Here is a 20257-nt window from a genome sequence, read left to right as displayed (position 1 = left end):
AAGCAGTTTTTCTAGAAATCATTCTGATTTTCTACTCTGGAATACCTCTGGCTTTTTTTGTTTTGTTTTTGCTCTCATCTCAGCCTCAAATAAATGACCTCCTACTAAGAATGCATGTTCACTGGGGAAGATACACGTTTGGTCTCTTCTCTCACACGGTTGAACTTCAGGAACCTGCTGCTGCAGAAATTACATTGCATCCCTGCCCTTCCACACCTTACTCTTATTTGCACCTGTGGGAATTGTACAGTTCCAGCTGTGGCCCCATCTGGGCAGAAAATGCTGCAGTGCTCCTTGCACTGAGTGCCACGAATTGTTCTGCTTGTCAAAGGTCCTTTAATCACTGTGGTCATCATTGTAGACATGCTATCTTGGAAAAAGCATGTGTTTCTTGTGATCTTCATCATGGCAAACACAAAGGCCAGAATATGCTTAGAGTGTCCGTATATCCACCTGCAACACGGCAAACCCTCGAGAACTCAAGGCATCCTACAAGATGGTCTTCTCAGCCAATGAGCTCCAGTGGAGCTCAGGGAGTCTTTTGTACACATGGAGAGAGAAAGATTTTTCTCATGACCTTGGAAAATGATGCTAATGGAATAAATTATCTAAAGTTCTAGAAAGTGCTCTTGGCTCTGAGAAAATATTAGGAGGAAATTCATTCTTTTTGCGTTCTAAAGCATGAAGTACCTTTAAGTGGCAGGACATCAATATATGTGTTTGTACTTAAAACTACTTTTTTCTTCATGGTCTGACTGAAATAGTACCATAACGTTTGAGGTAGTAGTGAGAGAATCAACCACATTCTTCTATCTTGTGGGGAAAGCATGAGCTACCGTAGATAACAATCTCAGTATTTATTTTAAAGATTTGGAAGTATGGAAAATAAACACCCAGTCTCATTGGACAGATCTCTGGACTGTGGTTCTGAAACATAAAAGAACATCCCAAGTGGGTTCTGCCTGGGGACATCCTCCGTCATGTGCATCAGCATCATTTCTTTCCATTGCCTCCAGGACCATTGTCAGGGTGATCTGGCCTTGCCCAGCCTCATAGCTGTACTTGCTCCATCTTGAGACAGAATCGGAAATTTCCTGTGTGCACTGGTGCCCTTGAGTTCACAAAGAAACTGCAGGAGAAGGAAGGTGTCACCTCCAGGCCAGAAAAAGATTCTCTTTAAATATAAATGGCCTGGCCAGCATGGCTTAGTGGTTGAGCATCGACCTATGAACCAGGAGGTCAAGGTTCGATTCCCGGTCGGGGCACATGCTCAGGTTTCGGGCTCAATATTTTATATATTTTTATTGATTTCAGAGAGGAAGGGAGAAGGAGAGAGAGATAGAAACATCAATGATGAGCGAGAATCATGGATCGGCTGCCTCCTGCACGCCCCCTACTGGGGATTGAGCTGCAACCCACAATCCAGGCATGTGCCCTTGACCAGAATCAAACCTGGGACCCTTCAGTCCGCAGGCGGACATTCCATCCACTGAGGCAAACGGGCTGCAGTGATGGCGAACCTTTTGAGCTCGGCGTGTCAGCATTTTGAAAAACCCTAACTTAACTCTGGTGCCGTGTCACATATAGAAATTTTTTGATATTTGCAACCATAGTAAAACAAAGACTTATATTTTTGATATTTATTTTATATATTTAAATGCCATTTAACAAAGAAAAATCAACTAAAAAATGAGTTCGCGTGTCACCTCTGACATGCGTGTCATAGGTTCGCCATCACTGGGCTAGGGCAATAAAGATATATTTCAAAATAAAAATAAAATAAATACAAATGTACCCTGGCCAAGTAGCAGTTTGTTAGAGTGTCTTCCTTATATACCAAGGTTGCAGGTTCGATCCCCTGTTAGGGCACATACAAGAATCAACCAATGAATGCATAAACAACTGCAGGACATTTATGAAGATGAAGATGATGGGTATAGTGAGAATAACTGGCGCCATGAGTACCCCGAGGAGGCGAGCAGTGACGGAGATGAAGATTCCAGAGGCTCTGATGAATACAACAGCCTCAGTGAAGAGGAAGGAGGCAACAGCAGACCACAGATGTGGAACAAATACCCTTTGGGTGTGCAGAAGGAGTTTGGCTATGACACCCTCATGACCTGGCCTCGGACTGATGATCCTGTGACAATCCTGAGGGTCTGTCACAGGCCCTTGAGGGCCCTGACTACAGCATCAGCCACCCTGGTAATAGGTTTCCCGGCGTAACACATGGAAGAAAAAAGCATGTCCAACAGCACCATCACACCAGTGAAAACTTGTGCTGAAGGAGTGTCTCTTTTCCACTAATAGTAGGGGCCCTTTGCCTCATTCAAGTGACCCTACAGTCTGGGGGACCAAAAAAAAAAGCCATAAAATGAAGCTTCCTGGCCTAGGAATTTTCCTGCTCTTCTCCTATGCTGAAACCAGTAAGTGGAAGACAGGCTGTTTTATCAGAACTAAGGTTCAACTTCCCCATACCACCAGGCCTCCCCCTCATATGTGGAATCTAATGAACCAAACAAACTGGTGATCAAAAATAGACCCAGAGTCGAGTCATAGAAGCATGAACAGACTACTGACCCCCAGAGGGAAGGCAGGGGAGAGTGGGTGGGAAGAGATCAACCAATGAACTTGTATGCATATATGCATAACCCATGGACACAGACAATGGGGAGGTGAGGACAGGAGTGGGCTGGAAGAGGTTAATGGGGGTAAATGGAGGGCCTATGTAATACTTTCAACAATAAAGATTTTTTTAATATATATATTTTTATTGATTTTTTACAGAGAGGAAGGGAGATAGTTAGAAACATCGATGAGAGAGAAACATCGATCAGCTGCCTCCTGTACATCTCCTACTGGGGATGTGCCCGCAACCCAGGTACATGCCCTTGACTGGAATCGAACATGGGACCCTTCAGTCTGCAGGCCAATGCTCTATCCACTGAGCCAAACCGGTTTCGGCAACAATAAAGTTTTTTTAAAAATAAAAAATAAAATAAAATGTAAGTTAAGCCCAGCCAGCGTGGCTCAGTGGTCATTGTTCGATTCCCTGTCAGGGCACGTGCCCAGATTGTGGGCTCGATTCCTAGTGTGGGGTGTGCAGGAGGCAGTCAATCAATGATTCTCTCTCATCATTGTTTCTCTCTTTCCCTTTCCCTTCCTCTCTGAAATCAATTTTAAAAATATTTTTAAAAAATCAATGAGACTTTCATGACAAAATTGTAACTATAAAAGAATTTAAAGTAAAATATGTCTGAGGAAAAATTACCTGAACTTGAATGCACATGATAAATTTGACTCAAAGTACAATCATTAAAGAAGAGATTTGCAGTTTATTTAGATATTCATAATTATAAGGAGACATTTTCATGTATTCCCTCAGGAAATTAAGAACAATTGTTTGGTGACATACAACAGTTTAGAAAATGGTTAATAAAATATTCCTATAAAACTACAAAAGTGCTATTTTGACAAAAAATGCACATACTTAAAATTTTTAGAAAAATTATTGATTTCAGAGAGGGAGAGGAAGAGATAGAAACATCAATGATGAGAATCACTGATGGGCTGCCTCCTGCACACCCCCTACTGGGGGTCGAGCCCACAACCCAGGCATGTGTCTTCCTGGTTCATAGGCTGACGCTCAACCACTGAGCCACATTGGCCAGGCACAGACTTTTAATCACATACAATCAAACATAACTGGAAACATACTGAGGGACTCACTCAGCTCTAAGTAACAGGAAACACCCAGTCTTCCTGACAGGAGGAAGAGGCGGATCTCACACGGAAGGACCAGGTGAAGGCAGCCACTGCACAGGCAGCAGAGAAACAAACTCCTGGGTCCTTTTTGGCTGCAACATTGTAGATGTCATGGTCAATAAAGAACACATCCTAGCACTGTTAACAGCGTATTTCCTATACAAATTACATCTTATATGGATGTAATCTAGAGAAGAGGGGATTCAGACATAAGTTTCCAGATGGACACATGATGGCTTACAGAAAAATCCAAATTAATGGATCTTTGATGTGAATCTTGAGAAAACATCAGTGGAAACCTACACCTCTAAGAAAGTATAAGTCAAATAACTGGTGGTGGTTATGAGGATAGTCTTAACTGGAAGGGCAAAGACTCAAAAGTCTGATACAACTGTCTCTTCCCTGTGTGGTGGTTTCAAAATCTGATGTGTTACTCATTTCTCCTTTTCAGTCTCATGCAAGTGGGGCTACTTGTGAATCCTAAGATGGAACCATAAAAGAGATGAATTCTAAAAAATCTAGGTCCTAACATTACTGACAGCGGAGTGAATATCTCCAACTCTAGATTTTTTTTCATTCTACAGGTCTCTCTTCTTCTTTTTATGTCTTTTCTTAAATTAAAGTCTATTCAACAAATAACCAGTCAGAATAAAGAACAATAAGGACCCAAATGTAAAAATATTAATTTATATGAAACTATATTCTTTCATAAACTTGCCATACATAAAAGTTATTCCAAGTGTTCAATATTTTACTCCTGTCACTCCAGAAAAAGAGCTTCTTCAGTAAAAAAAAAAAAAAAAAAAAAAAAAAAAAAAAAAAGGTAGACTATATTAGTGGACTAAGGATACCCAGAACTGTACAAAGCCAATAGGAAAATTCCAACAAATACCAAACTGTCATTTTACAATGGTACCTTCACACAGGAAAAATAAAACAGTATAAAAATTTAATCTAATTGCACATTAGAAATACACTTCAGTTCACCCAGGGATCTAACAGGCTTCAAAATGGAAAGAAAATATTAATTCATTTAAGGAAAAAGTGTTATCTAGTAATTTTATGTACTATTGCTGAAAGAAAACTCCCAGTTATCTCACCTCAATATTTATTTCTTAAGTTATAAATCTATATTGCAATGGTGCATTTTACAAAACAAGCTTGATAAACACTATGTATATACAAACTTAAGATGAATTCTTTCATGTTGAAAGTTTTCTGGAACATTTTACATGGATTAATTTCCATCAAGCTTTCTCATGTCACATGTAGTTTTATCTCTTTTCCCTGAGACTTTTCACATGTAAGGATGTGTGTATACTAAAGCCCTTCTCACACTGCTTATGTTCAAAGGTTTTATCCAGTGATTCCTTTCATGCTCTTGGAAGGAACTGGGATGACTTAAGTCTTCCCCACATTCAGATATAGTGTATCTGAAAATTTCCCACATTTCCTTATATATCTATTATTTAAAATTTATTGATTTTTAGACTGGGAGAGGGATAGAAACATCAATGAGACAGAAACTTCAACGTTGATTGGCTGCCTCCTGCATGCTCCCCACTGTGGATCGTACTCACAACCTGAGTATGTGCTCTGAGAATCAAACTGGCAACCTCGTTGCATGGGTCAATGCTCAACCACTAAGCCATACCAGCTGGGTCCATATCTCCTTTTATACTAAATTATGATCATTACTCAAAGTGATACCCTCTCCCTACAGGTCACTTAATACAATCAAATTAATACTTGGATGGCTGCCTTCACAGATGCATTCCCTTTCCTTTTTGGTGTTTCCATTGGGGAAAAACATTGGGCTTGTATAGATACCACTTGGCTCATAGAAAAAAAAATTAGGATGGGCTAGAACAGTGCATGCTCACTTCTGTTCAATAGTTTGTGTGCAAAATGGAAGCTTTCCCACGTTTTTTACATTTAGTTTCTCTCTAGTGTGATTTCTTTCATGTCTTTGAAAACCTTGTAGAGAATGGAAAGCTTTAACTCATTGCTTACATTCATGGTGTGCCTCTCCTGTGAGTCCTTTCATGTTTTTGAAAATAACTGAGACAACTGAACACTTTTCTAAATATTTTACATTCATAAATTTCCTCTCCAGTGTGACTACTTTTGTGTGTTTTTAAAGATGTGAAATCGCTGTAACCATTGCCACATTGCTTACATTCATAGGGTTTTTCTGTGTGCGTCCTTTCATGCTTTCTAAGATAATTAAGACAACTGAACTCTTCCACGTTTTACATTCATAATGTTTCTCTCTAGTGTAACTTCTTTTGTGTGTTTTTAAGGAAGTGTGATCACTATAACCTTTACCACATTGCTTACATTCATAGGGTTTCTCTCATGTGTGAGTCCTTTCATGTCTTCAAAGATAATTAAGACAAGTGACCTCTTTTCCACATGTTTTACATTCATAGGGTTCCTCTCCAATGTGACTCCTTTTGTGTGTTTTTAAGGAAGTGTGGTTGTTATAACCTTTACCACATTGCTTACAGTCATAGTGTTTCTCTGCTATGTAAATTCACTCATGTGACTCTAAGGTAGTGTAATATCTGGCTTTACTATGCCATCTATATTCATAAGGTTTCTCTTCAGTGTGATTCCTTTTATGTTTTCGAAGATAATTGGGACTACCGAACGCTCTACTACATGTTTTACATTCATAGGGCTTTTCTCCCATGTGATTTCTTTCATGTGTTTTGAAGGAAGTGTGATCGCTGTAACATTTACCACATTGCTTACATTTATAGAGTTTCTCTCCTGTGTGAACTCTTTCATGTCTTCGAAGATTATTAAGATAATTGAACTCTTTTCCACATGTTTTACATTCATAGGGTTTCTCTCCAGTGTGAGATCTTTCATGTATTTGTAAAGAACTGTAATATCTAAAGGCTGATCCACAGTCCTTACATTTATAGGGTTTCTCTTCTGTGTGAATTCTTTGGTGTGTTTTTAAGGCAGTGGAACCACTGTAAGCTTTACCACATCCCATACATTCATAGCGTTTCTCTCCTGTGTGACTCATTTTGTGAGACTGTAAGGAACTGCAATATTTGAAGGCTTTGCCACATTGCTTACATTCATAGGGTTTCTCTCCTGTGTGCATCTTTTCATGTTTTCGAAGGTAACTGAGACAAGCGAATGCTTTCCTACATGTTTTACATTCATAGGGTTTCTCTCCAGAGTGACTTCTTTCGTGTGTTTTGAAGGAACTGTGATCTCTGTAGGCTTTACCACATTGCTTACATTCATAGGGTTTCTCTCCAGAGTGACTTCTTTCGTGTGTTTTGAAGGAACTGCGATCTCTGTAGGCTTTACCACATTGCTTACATTCATAGGGTTTCTCTCCAGAGTGACTTCTTTCGTGTGTTTTGAAGGAACTGTGATCTCTGTAGGCTTTACCACATTGCTTACATTCATAGGGTTTCTCTCCAGTGTGACTCCTTCCAGGTATTTGATATAAACTGCGAGAAATGGATGCTTTCTCATTGTCCTTACATTTATAAAGTTCATCTCCAGTGTGAATGGTCACGTGTGCTGGAAGAATTGAGAGATCACTAAATGCTACCCTGCATTCCTTATATTTAAAAAGTTTTTCCCCAGTATGAGTTTTTTCATCTACTTCAACATAGCTGGGACTGAAGGCTTCACCACATACATTATGTTCAAAAGGTTTCTCTCCATTGTGATTCCTTTCATGTTTTTTAATACACTGGAGATAACGTTTATATGGCTTCTCTCCATACTTCTGATAGTTACATGGCTTATGTTCAGTGTGACATCTGACGTTCCCATTAGGAGACGAATGTTGTATGGAGGATTTCCCACACACACTGTATTTACATGGCTTTACTCCAAGCGATTTCTCATTCAGATTGAGATCTGAAATAGGGATGAAGTTGTCTTCAAACTGACGACCCACTTTCCCATCACAGATTCTCTCTACCACAGGACTTCTGGAAAAAAGAAGAAGCATATTCTTCATGATTTACTTATGATTTTATATTTATTAGAATATTTGAACCATATTTCTATGATTTATAGCAAAAAAGTAGGTTTTCTGCCTTATTTAAATGGCTTAAATTGAATAAACGGGATGCTGTGCAAGAAGACTTCAGCCTTGCTATTATCAAACAGTGACATTCATATACAGGGTTTATTAACGCTGTTCTTCATTTGAACTAGTTTTCAAATACTGAATGCCTTTGTCATATATAAGAAAGTAATTTGGTGGAAATTTTCTGAGAGGTCAAATTTGAAGCAGGGTTTTTTGTTTGTTTCTTTCTTTTTAAAATTTCATAGCATAACAGGTTTCTCATGTAAAACAGTGTTTTCTATTGAGTGTGACTCACGTTCGTTTTCTCCTCTGGTTTCTGTACAGATCTTCAATGTCATGGTTTTTCCAATTCTTTCCTAAAATACAGACCCAGAAAATTTATTCCAAAAGTAGTAGAAATTACAGAAACATTAGATTCTATTTCTATGATGAGCTGTGACCACGCCCGGTTTATTTATCAGTGTCCTCCCTTCCCACACTATACACATTAGAACAACTTTGATGGCAAGAAACACTTGTCCTCTAATTAACAAGGTGAAGAAAGTTGTCATCCATACCTACGGAGGCCAGGTTCCTGAAGGTTTCCCACATCACATCTCTGTAGAGCTTCTTCTGTGGAGTATCCATTAAAGCCCACTCCTCCAGAGTGAAGTTCACAGCCACATCCTCAAAGGTTACTGAGTCCTAAAACAGTACAAATATGTGCACAGTACATGAGACTGACAGCACTGGACACCCAGACTTCATTTACAGGAAGGTACATCTAATTCTGTTTTCTCCATATATTTAGTCTATGACGTTTATCAGCAAAACATTGTGTTCACATTTACTTCTGTATAAATTTAACCTTATCATAAACACATGAAAATTAATACTTTACAGTGACCACATTACATCTTATTTTTCTCTAATGGCAGGGGTCAGAGCATGATGAGAAATGACAAATGCTATTCAAATAAAACAAATATTATAATTTTTAAGACTTCCACCCTGAGGGCTTCCAGTCAAGATGGTGAAGTAGGTAAATGCTGTACTTGCATTCTCCCACAAGCACATCAAAATTACAACTATACTATAGAACAACCATCATTGAGAATCACCTAAAATTTGGCTGAACAAAATTCCTATAACTAAGAATATAAAAAAGAAGACTGATAAGGGGTGGAAATACGCAATGAGCTGTTCTCTCACCCTTGTGTGGTGGTTAAAAATTAGGAGGGCTATCTCAGCTACAGAAGTCCCCCCCTGAGGAGCAAGAGCTCCCAGCGCTGGGAAAAGAAGTTCCCATAACATCTGACTGTGAAAGCCAGTGGGGATGGAGGCTGAGTGAGACAGGGCTGCTGGAGTCCTAAGTATTCCTCCTAAAGGTCCTGTGCATGCACTTACTCAGACTCACTTGATCTGAGTTCCACTGCTGAGTCAGCAGCTCAAAAGACACCAGGGCCCTGACCGGTTTGGCTCGGTGGATGGAGCATCAGCCTGCGGACTGAAAGATCCCAGGTTCGATTCCAGTCAAGGGCATGTACCTTGGTTGCGGGCACATCCCCAATAGGAGGTGTGCAGGAGGCAGCTAATCGATGTTTCTAACTCTCTCTCCCTTCCTTTCTGTAAAAACTCAATAAAATATATATATTTTTAAAAAGACACCAGGAGGGAAGAACTGAATTGTCTGGATTTAAGGCAAGAGCTAGAGGAGCAGCTTTTTCCAAGACAGAAATGCTGGAAGAAGCCATTGTTCTTTGCTGAACCTTTCCCCATAGAGCCTGTAGGTGGCCATACCTGAGTCTCCATCAACCTGGATAAACTGCCCTGGTGACTCTCTGAAACATTGCCCCACTCATCTTGCAGGTCCAGCCAAACTGTTTCCAGTGAATTTTCCACACAAAAGCCTGTCTTGGATCATGCTACAGACTTTCCTAAAATCTTTCAAAGATTCACAACACTCCTCCCCCCCCCCCGCCCCCCCCCTCCCCACTACCACCAAAGCATCTGGCCTCAACGTGCCCCATACCTCTTGCTAAGTGGTCCCAGACCTGACACTAGCGGTAGACCACCAGATTGCATCGTGGCCTCTCCTAGGCACCTCCAAGCCCAGCACAATAGCAGACATCTGCAGATCACTTTGTAGTTCATACCGAGTGGCCTTGGGCAGGGTACAGATGGCAGCTGATCTTAGCCTGCACTTCCAATGAGGCCACAGAGACAGCGCACTTGGTGGCCAGCTTTATTATTTTTAATTTATTTTTATTTTATTTTTTTGGTGGCCAGCTTTAGACTATGCCAGAGCACCATGCAACCACTTCCATGAGCGACATACTCAAGGGGCAGTCTGTGGTTGAGGCCAGATATTTTAGCCAATTGGCCTGAGGGTAAATCCTCCCATTGACATGCCAACCCCAACTGAGGCTAGACTATACCACCAGGGTGCACACAGCCCAAATAAGGGAACATCTGGAGTGCCCAGCTCAGGTAACTGGGGAGACTGTTTCACTGGGATCTACAGGATACCCACTACATAAGCCCACTCCACCAAGATCGGGAGACATAAAAACAAACACAGGGAGGCAGCCAAAATGAGGAGAGAAAGAAACATGTCCCAAATGAAAGAATAGACAAAATTCCAGAAAAAGAACTCAACGAAATGGAGGCAAGCAATCTACCACATGCAGTATTCAAAACATTGGTCATAAAAATGCTCAATGAACATAGAGGAAGAGTAGGTATACTTAAGTGAGAATTTCAACGAAGAGATAGAAAACAAAAGTGGAGATAGACCGCAGTCAGAAATGCAGAATACATAAGGAATCAACAGTAGAGTAGATGAAGCTTCTTGTTGCAGAGAAGCTAGAGGGCAGATTTAGATCTGTTCATATATCTTACATTTTATTTGAAATATGTCTCTTGAAAATCTGAGTGTGTTTTGCCTCTTTCCAGAAATTATGGAACGTATTCATAAAATATCAATCTAAAGAATGTTAATTGATTGCTTTTAGTTGTCATTAAGAAAGATCAAGGTTTCTGAGTTAACAATTATAATTAAAGTGGAAAGAAATTATATGGTTTGGTAGAAGATATAAAATATGAAATATTTATTGCTCTAAAGCTGGTTGTTTCTGAATGGATAAGAAGGTTTGTTAAGAAAGATCTTGGATGTGAGGGCGATCTGGCTGCGACATCTGTCACCCCATTGATCGCCAGGGTTGATTCGGCTGATCTGGCTGGCTAGGCGGGTGTCCCCCTCCTCCCTCACCGATCCATGTGGATCCCTCCCGAAGCTGCACGACCTTCCCCCTGAGGAGAGGACCGGTCTTCGGTCAAGGGTATACGAGTAGCTGCGCTCCCCTGCTAGAACCTCCAAACAAGCTTTCAAGAAAGATCTTGAGGGAAATATATAGGTAATGAATTTAATTAGGTAAATGAATCTATCAAAAGTAAGCTAATATAGAATTTGTTTTGTTCTTTTTCAGTCTGTTAAAAGGGAAAAAGTTTTTCCTATATCTGCCTAGACAGCAAAGATTCTAGATATCATTAAATAATCATATGTCATATTGTGTTAATCAGGTACTTGATTTCTTAAAAACCTCTCTCTTTAATCCTAAGAAGTCAAGTTTTGCTAGCCTGTGTTTGTGTGTGATTCCTATTGTTGTTACTTGGGTAAATAATTTGTTTCATAATGACATACAATCTTTTTGCCAAGTATGTTTCACAACCTTCCTGGGTCTTAAATTTTTTAAAAATATTTTTTTTATTGATTTAAGAGGTAGGGAGAGGGGAGAGAGCGATAGAAACATCAATAATGAGAGAGAATCATTGATCGGCTGCCTCCCGCAGGTCCCCTACTGGGGATCAAGACCACAATTCAGGCATGTGCCGTTTACTGGAATTGAACCCGGAACCCTTCAGTCCTATGCTTTATCCACTGAGCCAAGCCAGCAAGGGCCTGGGTTTTAAATTTTAAGAGATTTTTTCTTGACTTAGAATTGGCTTTGAATCATTACAATGGGCTCCTGGAATATCTCACGGATTTGTTCTCTCCTTTCTAAAAAAGAAAGTTTAAACTAATTAGGCCTATTTGATATGTTTAAAGTATGTAGGCAGCTTTGTCAAATAAAGAAATAATAGCCCTGGCTGGATGGCAATTTTATTTTCTATGACAACTTTAGATAGAGATTCTAAAGGTTTTTGCAGATTAGCAAGCAAAGTAGCAGTTTTGTGGAACTATAATTATCAATGTTTTAGATAAGTTATGTAAAACATGCTGGTGGGCCACCATTCCCCACCATGGCAGGCGGGTATAACCAAAGAAGTATGAAAAGAATTGTCTCAGGAGAACCAAGATGGCGGCATAGGTTAACGCCGGAGATTGCTGCCTTGAACAACCAAATCAAAATACACCTAAAAGACGGAACGGACATCATCCAGAACCACAGGAAGGCTGGCTGAGTGGAAATTCTACAACTAGGAGGAAAGAGGATATCATACCCAGACTCAGAGGAAGCACAGTGCTGAAGTGAAATACTCAGGTACGGAGTGCGCACGGAGCGGGCTGGCGGCGGAGGGCGTGGTTGGTGCTTTCAATCGGGAGGGAGTCTCAGATTCTGAGCTACAGATCTGGGCGAGTCTCTAGGGACCCAGACTCAAACGGGAGAAGCGGGACTGTCTGGCTTCAGTCGGAACTTGAAGGCAGCTTTCTCTCCGAGGTTTGCAGCAGTTGCTGGGACTCTGTGAGGCAGAGCCCCTAGGGACGGAACTGAGAGCCGCCATAAATGCTCTCTCCGGCCCACCCTGTTGATCCCGAGCCCGAGCGACCAACCACCCCGCCCAAGCCCTTCGCAGAGCCATTTGCCAGATAGCCACAGGCAAAGGCTAGATTAGCACCTCCCTAGGGGACAGAAGTTTTCCCACTGCAGACACAGCTGATTCTCACAGCCAGCTGGCCTGGAGGTCAAATCCCCCTAGTATTAACTACAACAATCAAGGCTTAACTACAGGAGGACTGCACACAAAGACAACTAGGGGGTGCACCAAGAAAGCATAAAAAATGCGGAGACAAAGAAACGGGACAAAACTGTCAATGGAGGATACTGAGTTCAGAACCACACTTTTAAGGTCTCTCAAGAACTGTCTAGAAGCCGCCGATAAAGTTATTGAGATCCTCAACAAATCCAATGAGACCCTCGATGTTATGATAAAGAACCAACTAGAAATTAAACATACACGGACTGAAATAATGAATATTATACAGACTCCCAACAGCAGACCAGAGGGCCACAAGAATCAAGGCAAAGATTTGAAATGCGAAGAAGCTAAAAACACCCAACCGGAAAAGCAAAATGAAAAAAGAATCCAAAAATACGAAGATAGTGTAAGGAGCCTCTGGGACAGCTTCAAGCGTACAAACATCAGAATTATAGGGGTGCCAGAAGATGAGAGAGAGCAAGATATTGAAAACCTATTTGAAGAAATAATGACAGAAAACTTCCCCTACCTGGTGAAAGAAATAGACTTACAAGTCCAGAAAGCACGGAGAACCCCAAACAAAAGGAATCCAAAGAGGACTACACCAAGACACATCATAATTAAAATGCCAAGAGCAAAAGACAAAGAGAGACTCTTAAGAGCAGCAAGAAAAAGAAACTCAGTTACCTACAAGGGAGTACCCATACGACTCGCAGCTGATTTCTCAACAGAAACTTTGCAGGCCAGAAGGGAATGGCAAGAAATATTCAAAGTGATGAATACCAAGAACCTACAACCAAGATTACTTTATCCAGCAAAGCTATCATTCAGAACTGAAGGTCAGATAAAGAGCTTCACAGATAAGGAAAAGCTAAAGGAGTTCATCACCACCAAACCAGTATTATATGAAATGCTGAAAGGTATCCTTTAAGAAGAGGAAGAAGAAGAAAAAGGTAAAGATACAAACTATGAACAACAAACATGCATCTATCAACAAGTGAATCTAAGAATCAAGTGAATAAATAATCTGGTGATCATAATAGAATCAGGGACATAGAAAGGGAATGGACTGACTATTCTTGGGGGGGGAAAGGGGTGTGGGAGATGCGGGAAGAGACTGGACAAAAATCGTGCACCTATGGATGAGGACAGTGGGTGGGGAGTGAGGGAGGAGGGTGGGGCGGGAACTGGGAGGAGGGGAGTTATTGGGGGGGAAAAAAGAGGAACAAATGTAATAATCTGAACAATAAAGATTTAATTTAAAAAAAAAGAATAAAAAACAAAACAAAACAAAATAAAAAAACAGGGAGATGGAAAAAAAGAAAAAGAAAAAAGAAAACCTATTTGAAGAAATAATGACAGAAAACTTCCCCTATCTGGTGAAAGAAATAGACTTACAAGTCCAGAAAGCACGGAGAACCCCAAACAAAAGGAATCCAAAGAGGACTACACCAAGACACATCATAATAAAAATGCCAAGAGCAAAAGACAAAGAGAGACTCTTAAGAGCAGCAAGAGAAAGAAACTCAGTTACCTACAAGGGAGTACCCATACGACTCGCAGCTGATTTCTCAACAGAAACTTTGCAGGCCAGAAGGGAATGCTATCCAGCAAAGCTATCATTCAGAACTGAAGGTCAGATAAAGGGCTTCACAGATAAGGAAAAGCTAAAGGAGTTCATCACCACCAAACCAGTATTATATGAAATGCTGAAAGGTATCCTTTAAGAAGAGGAAGAAGAAGAAAAAGGTAAAGATACAAACTATGAACAACAAACATGCATCTATCAACAAGTGAATCTAAGAATCAAGTGAATAAATAATCTGGTGATCATAATAGAATCAGGGACATAGAAAGGGAATGGACTGACTATTCTTGGGGGGGAAAGGGGTGTGGGAGATGCGGGAAGAGACTGGACAAAAATCGTGCACCTATAGATGAGGACAGTGGGTGGGGAGTGAGGGCGGATGGTGGGGCGGGAAATGGGAGGAGGGGAGTTATGAGGGGAAAAAAGAGGAACAAATGTAATAATCTGAACAATAAAGATTTAAAAAAAAACATAAAGAAGTATATTCATCCCCATCAAGAATGTATCCTGGAACATGTCAAGCTACTTGAATAAATAGCTTGTACAAGTTAGTGGCTGGTCTCATTTCCTGGATGGACTGATAAAGTAGTAACTAATGAAGAAATTATATGGTTTAAAGTAGTAACAAATCTGTAATATGCAGATTTGACTAGCACTAACCAATTCCTGTATGCTGACATTAAAGTTCCATATAGGAACTACCAAGGACACTGCCTGCACATCCACATCCCCTCCACCTGATCTCTTTTTTGGTATGAATACTTCCTTGGTTTAACTCTCCTGCCATGGTGGGAAATGGTGGCCCACCAGCATCTTTTACATAACTTCTCTCTCTATATATAAAAACCCTGCCTGCACTGAGATGCTAAGATGGTTTTGAAGGCATGAGCCTGCCATTTTCTCAGGTTGTCAACACCTGAATAAACCTCATTACTTCTCAACCAGAACCTGTCTCCCAAGTTTGGCTTTCATGGCAGCAGGCAGCCAGAACTGCAGGTCATTTTCAAGGTTTTATGAAGAATAAAGAATGGAGCTCAGCCAGTGTTGCTCAGTGGTTGAGGATCAACCTGTGCACCAAGAAGCCACTGGTTTGATCCCTGGTCAGGGCACATTGTGTGCTTGATCCCCAGTAGGGGGAGTGCAGAAAGCAGCCAATCAATGTTTCTATTGCTCTCTCCCTTTACCCTCAAACAAATAAAAAACATATTTTTTAAAAGGGGGACCCATGATATTAAAGATGTTTAAAAAAAGAATAAAGAATAGAGACAGTGGTCATCTATGGGGCAGGACAGAGATGAGTCAAAGACGGGAACACTAGGAAACCCTCACCACTGCCCACAGGCCGTTTATAAATCTTGACGATTCCAAAGGTGTTCATATTGTTATTACTAAGTCTTACCCCAATACAGGTTGTACAGTCTTTTATTATTTTTATAGGATATGTTTATTGATTTGAGAGAGAGAAAGAGAGAGAGGTTGTGAATAAACCCACAACCTAGGTATGTGCCCTGACTGAGAACCAAACCTGCAATCTTTTGGTGTACAGGATGACCCGCCAACCAACTGAGCCACTTGGCCAGGGCTGTACAATCTTTTCTGAATATATTTGATGAAAAAAATTTAAGAAGTAACTAAGGTTGGAAAAGAACATAATTTTTATGTTTGTCCTGTAATGTGGCAATCTGAGGTTTTATTCATGGTTCTGACAGAAAAACTGGTAACAAGCCAAGTGTCTTTAAAAAGAATGGGTTACATAAACTCATCATCATATATACTATTTCAAAACAAGGTTATTGATAATGAAAATATCTGGAGGATTTGCCAATAGAACAAATAATTGCAATATATATGCCATGTGACATTTCTTATAACCTGCAGAGAAAGATGAGACCCCCGGCCCCATCCAAGGTTTGGTTGATTGTGGAGACTAACACACGCCTAACAGGATGAAGGGGTTTATGATTACATAACTGAGGCGGAGTCTTGTGGAAAGCAGGGCAGGCCTCACAAGCTGGTGCAAATTGCCTTGAGAGAGCAAGGAAAGGAGCCCCGCCTGTTGTTTTTTTCTTGTTGTTGTTGTTTTAAATTAAATGTATTTTTATTGATTTCAGAGAGGAGGAGAGAGGGAAGAGAGAAACATCAATGATGAGAAAGAATCATTGACTGGTTGCCTCCTGCACACCCCACACTAGGGCTTGAGCCCACAACCTGGGCATGTGCCCTGACAGGAAATCCAACCATGACCTTCTGGTTCATAGGTGGACACTCAACCAGAGCCATGTCGGCTGGGCTGGCCTGGGGTTTTGATTGAGGTTAGAGGTGAGCTAGGGTGAGAGTTCATATACACAGACACAGAGGGGGCTTTTATGGGCTGGAGCTCTTGCAGCCCCAAAGGAGTGAGCAGCCAGGTTTTTATATCACCTTGTACAAATGTGGGACACACGGGGAAATGAAAGGGTTGTCAAATAATAGAAAATACATCTCGGTCTCTGGACCAAGTTCCTGGCACAGAGCTCCTAAAACTCTTCTAAATTCCAAAGGGCACTAGGAGCACATTTTGTTCCAGTGAATAAACCCTGGTTGGGGATCTGAATAAGGGCTCTCACCAAAAAGACCAGACCATAATTAGGGGTGTGGAATTCTCAGCCCCACTCCCATCCCGCAGAGAGGGCAGAGGGGTTAAAAATGGAGTTAATACCTGATCATGCCTACACAAGGAAATCTCCATAAAATCCCAGTAAGGATGGAGTTCGGAAAGCCTCCGGTTTGGTGAGCACATCCATGTAGTGGGAGGTTGAGGCACCCCAACAGACCTCACTCAGTCTTACTCTTCATCTGGCTATTGATCTGGATCCTTTATCATATCCTCTAATACAGCGGTCGACGATCTGTCGGACCTCATGGACCACCAGTGGTCCACGGACCAACGGTTGGCGACCGCTGCTCTACTAGTAATTAACTGGTAAATGTAACTGTGTGCCTTTTTTCTGAATTCTATAAGCCACTCTAGTAAATTAATTGAACCCAAGCAGGAAGTTATGGGAACCTTTGATTTGGACAGAAGTTGAGAGAAAACTTGGGACATACTACCTGCAATAGTTATCTGAAGTTGTTTGGGGGGTGGGAGGGAGAATGTCTTATGGGACTGAGCCCTTAACCAGCGGGATCTGACATTTTTCTGGGAAGATAGTGTTATTTGAGTTAAGGTGTAGGACACCCAGCTGGGATCACTGAGAATTGCTTGTTGTGAGAAAACCTTTCACACATTTGATGACTAGAACTGTCAGAAGTGAAAGTTAGAGAGAGAGAAAGTAAAGACTTGCCAGAGGGAAGAACTGGGGTTTTCCCTACTCAGGGTGAATATTGGGTTTTTCCAACACATCAGCAGTCAAACATTGAAACGTGGAGTCAGAGACCTCTGATTTTTCATGTAGCACTATGGAGCCCATTCTCACAAGAAAATAGCAAGGAAACTTAAAATCAATGACTCTTCTAAGATCTGTCACAGAATTAAGGTCACAGGGCAACCCACCACCTTCAGAATTGGAAAGAGACAGAGATAACCAGGCTGAAATATGCCTACAATATTCTGCTCTCTTTAGTGAGGCCTGTTCTCAAAGATTCCGTTTCACCAGAGCCTGACTGGAATTTTACCAGCATCAAACTGACATGGGGAGGGAAATTGCCAATTTGAGACCCTTCTAGATGTTCTCCCCGACCCAAGTTGAGGCTGTGCGCAGACACTCAGAAACACGTGAGCCCTGGCTGGTGTGACTCAGTGGGTTGAGCATTGTCCTGTGCACTGAACAGTCGCCGGTTTGATTCCCAGTCAGGGCTCGTGCACAGGTTTCAGGTTCCGTCCCTGGTCGGGGTAAGTATGGGAGGCAATCTTGATCGATGTTTCTCTCTCACATCAGTGTTCTCTCTCTCTTCCCCTTTCCCTTTCTCACTCTCTAAAATCAATAAAAACATCAAACACATAAGAGCCACGCCAGTGTGGCTCAATGGTTGAGCGTCGACCTATGAACCAGGAGGCCATGGTTCAATTGCTGGTTAGGGCACATGCCCGAATTGTGGACTCTATCTCCTGCATGTGCAGGAGGCAGCCAATCAATGATTCTCTCTCATCACTAATGTTTTTATCTCTCCCTCTCCCTTTCTCTCTGAAATCAATAAAAAATATATTTACAAAATATCAAATCAGACTTATTTTAGGAACTATGCAAGCAGAAAGAAAGTTTTGTGAAATGAAGTGTTCAAACAAAAACTACCCAACTAGAATTGTGTGTCAATCAAAATTATCCTTCAAAAATGAGGGAGAAATAAAGTCTTTCTGAGATAAATAAAAATCAAGAAAATCTGTTCCTGGTACACCTGCCTTGCAAAAAATATTAAATTTGTCCGGAAGAAGGTAATGATGAAAGGGAGAGTGCTATGAATGAATAAATGAAGGTTAAATAAAATTATTTGGTTTTGTTATTTAATCTAACAGAGAACATTTTGTTCAAGTGGTAACAGCTACCACATAGTCAATGAATAAGCGCAATGTTAGAAGGGACAGGGAGGGAAGAATTGGGAATACTCTTTTGAGGAACTTGTACATCCAGTGAAGGAGTAATAGAGTTACTTCAAAGGCAACAAATAGAAACTAGTAAAATATGGTAGATAATAATCCAACGATAATCATGTGCTGCTAATGATGGGAATACGTTCTGAGAAATTTGTTGTTAGACAATTCTGTCATTGTGCAAATATCACAGAGTGCACTTACACAAACCTAGACAGTAGAGCCTATTATTCTATTACATCCAGGCTACGTGGAATATCACTGTTGTGTATGCAGTCTGTCATGCCGTTATATTGTGCATAACTGCATATCAATAATTACTTGAAATATCAATGGTCTAAATGCAACACATGAAAGACATTTTCATTGCAGATAAAATAACAATTAAATAGTGCCTACAAGAATCACACTTTAGATAAAAAGATATAGATAAAAAGTAAAAGATGGAGAAACATATATCATCCCAACACCAAACCAAAACAAAAGCTGGCATAGCTGTACTATAATTTCAGAGGAAGCAGACTTCAGAGGAAGAAAAATTCAGAGAGAAAAACAGGGGCAATCACATAATGATAAAGGAGTAGTTCCCCAAGAGGACATAGCAGTCCTTGGTGGGTATGTGCTTAACAACAGAGGGACAAAATGCTTGGCGGGGTGAAGGGGGGGGGGGGGGGGAGAGCAGGAGGAGAATAGTACTGCAAAGAGAAACAGATAAATCCATCATTATAGTTGGAGACATCAACGCCTGCTCCATTAGTAATTAAGAGTTCCAGCAGGCAGAAAATCAAAAAGAACACAGATATGGACACCCAGATGCATGAAGCTCAAAGACCCCAAAACAGGTTGAGCCAAAAGGAGACTTCACCAAGTTGCATTATTAGCAAATTATCAAAAATCAAAGACAAAGAACTTTGAGCCCTAACCGGTTTGGCTCAGTGGATAGAGCGTCAGCCTGCGGACTGGAAGGTCCCGGGTTCGATTCCGGCCAAGGGCATGTACCATGGTTGCGGGCACATCCCCAGTAGGAGGTGTGCAGGAGGCAGCTGATCAATGTTCCTTTCTCATCAATGTTAATGACTCTCTATCTCTCTCCCTTCCTCTCTGTGAAAAATCAATAAAATGTTTTTTTTTTTTAAAAAAAAAAAGAACTTTGAAAGGTGTGGGAAACCGATATAGGGTTAAGCCTGCGACTGACCTGCTGGCAAAGTCACAAACAAGTACCAGCTTAGAGGGCTAGGTCCTCTTAGCATAATTAGGCTTGATCTTATAGCACTCCCCAGATCTTACCTGGGAAGGTAAGTGCAGG

General features: G+C 41.0%; 1 protein-coding gene across 1 annotated transcript; it reads right to left on the bottom strand.

Annotated features, from left to right (window-relative positions):
- Positions 1-4596: 4596 nt before the first annotated feature.
- LOC118659314 (zinc finger protein 709-like) lies at positions 4597-8613 on the bottom strand. The gene is made up of 3 exons (XM_036315597.1): positions 8395-8613; positions 8133-8193; positions 4597-7736 (listed from the first exon to the last, which is right to left on the bottom strand). The coding sequence occupies exons 1-3, from the start codon at positions 8462-8464 to the stop codon at positions 6302-6304; spliced, it is 1566 nt and encodes a 521-aa protein (XP_036171490.1). The 5' UTR covers positions 8465-8613; the 3' UTR covers positions 4597-6301.
- Between the last annotated feature and the right edge of the window lie 11644 nt (positions 8614-20257).

The sequence above is a fragment of the Myotis myotis genome, unplaced genomic scaffold (genome assembly GCF_014108235.1).
Source record: "Myotis myotis isolate mMyoMyo1 unplaced genomic scaffold, mMyoMyo1.p scaffold_m19_p_6, whole genome shotgun sequence".
NCBI classification, from domain to species: Eukaryota; Metazoa; Chordata; class Mammalia; order Chiroptera; family Vespertilionidae; genus Myotis; species Myotis myotis.
This window is presented reverse-complemented; position numbering and strand designations above follow the sequence as displayed.

Excerpts from the sequence above, each read along its gene's own strand:
- LOC118659314 (XM_036315597.1), bottom strand. The coding sequence starts at position 8,464 with ATGGATACTCCACAGAAGAAGCTCTACAGAGATGTGATGTGGGAAACC. Across the intron at positions 8,194-8,394 it reads CAGGAACCTGGCCTCCGTAG|GAAAGAATTGGAAAAACCAT; the intron begins GTATGGATGACA and ends TCTGTATTTTAG. Across the intron at positions 7,737-8,132 it reads AACCAGAGGAGAAAACGAAC|AAGTCCTGTGGTAGAGAGAA; the intron begins GTGAGTCACACT and ends TCTTTTTTCCAG.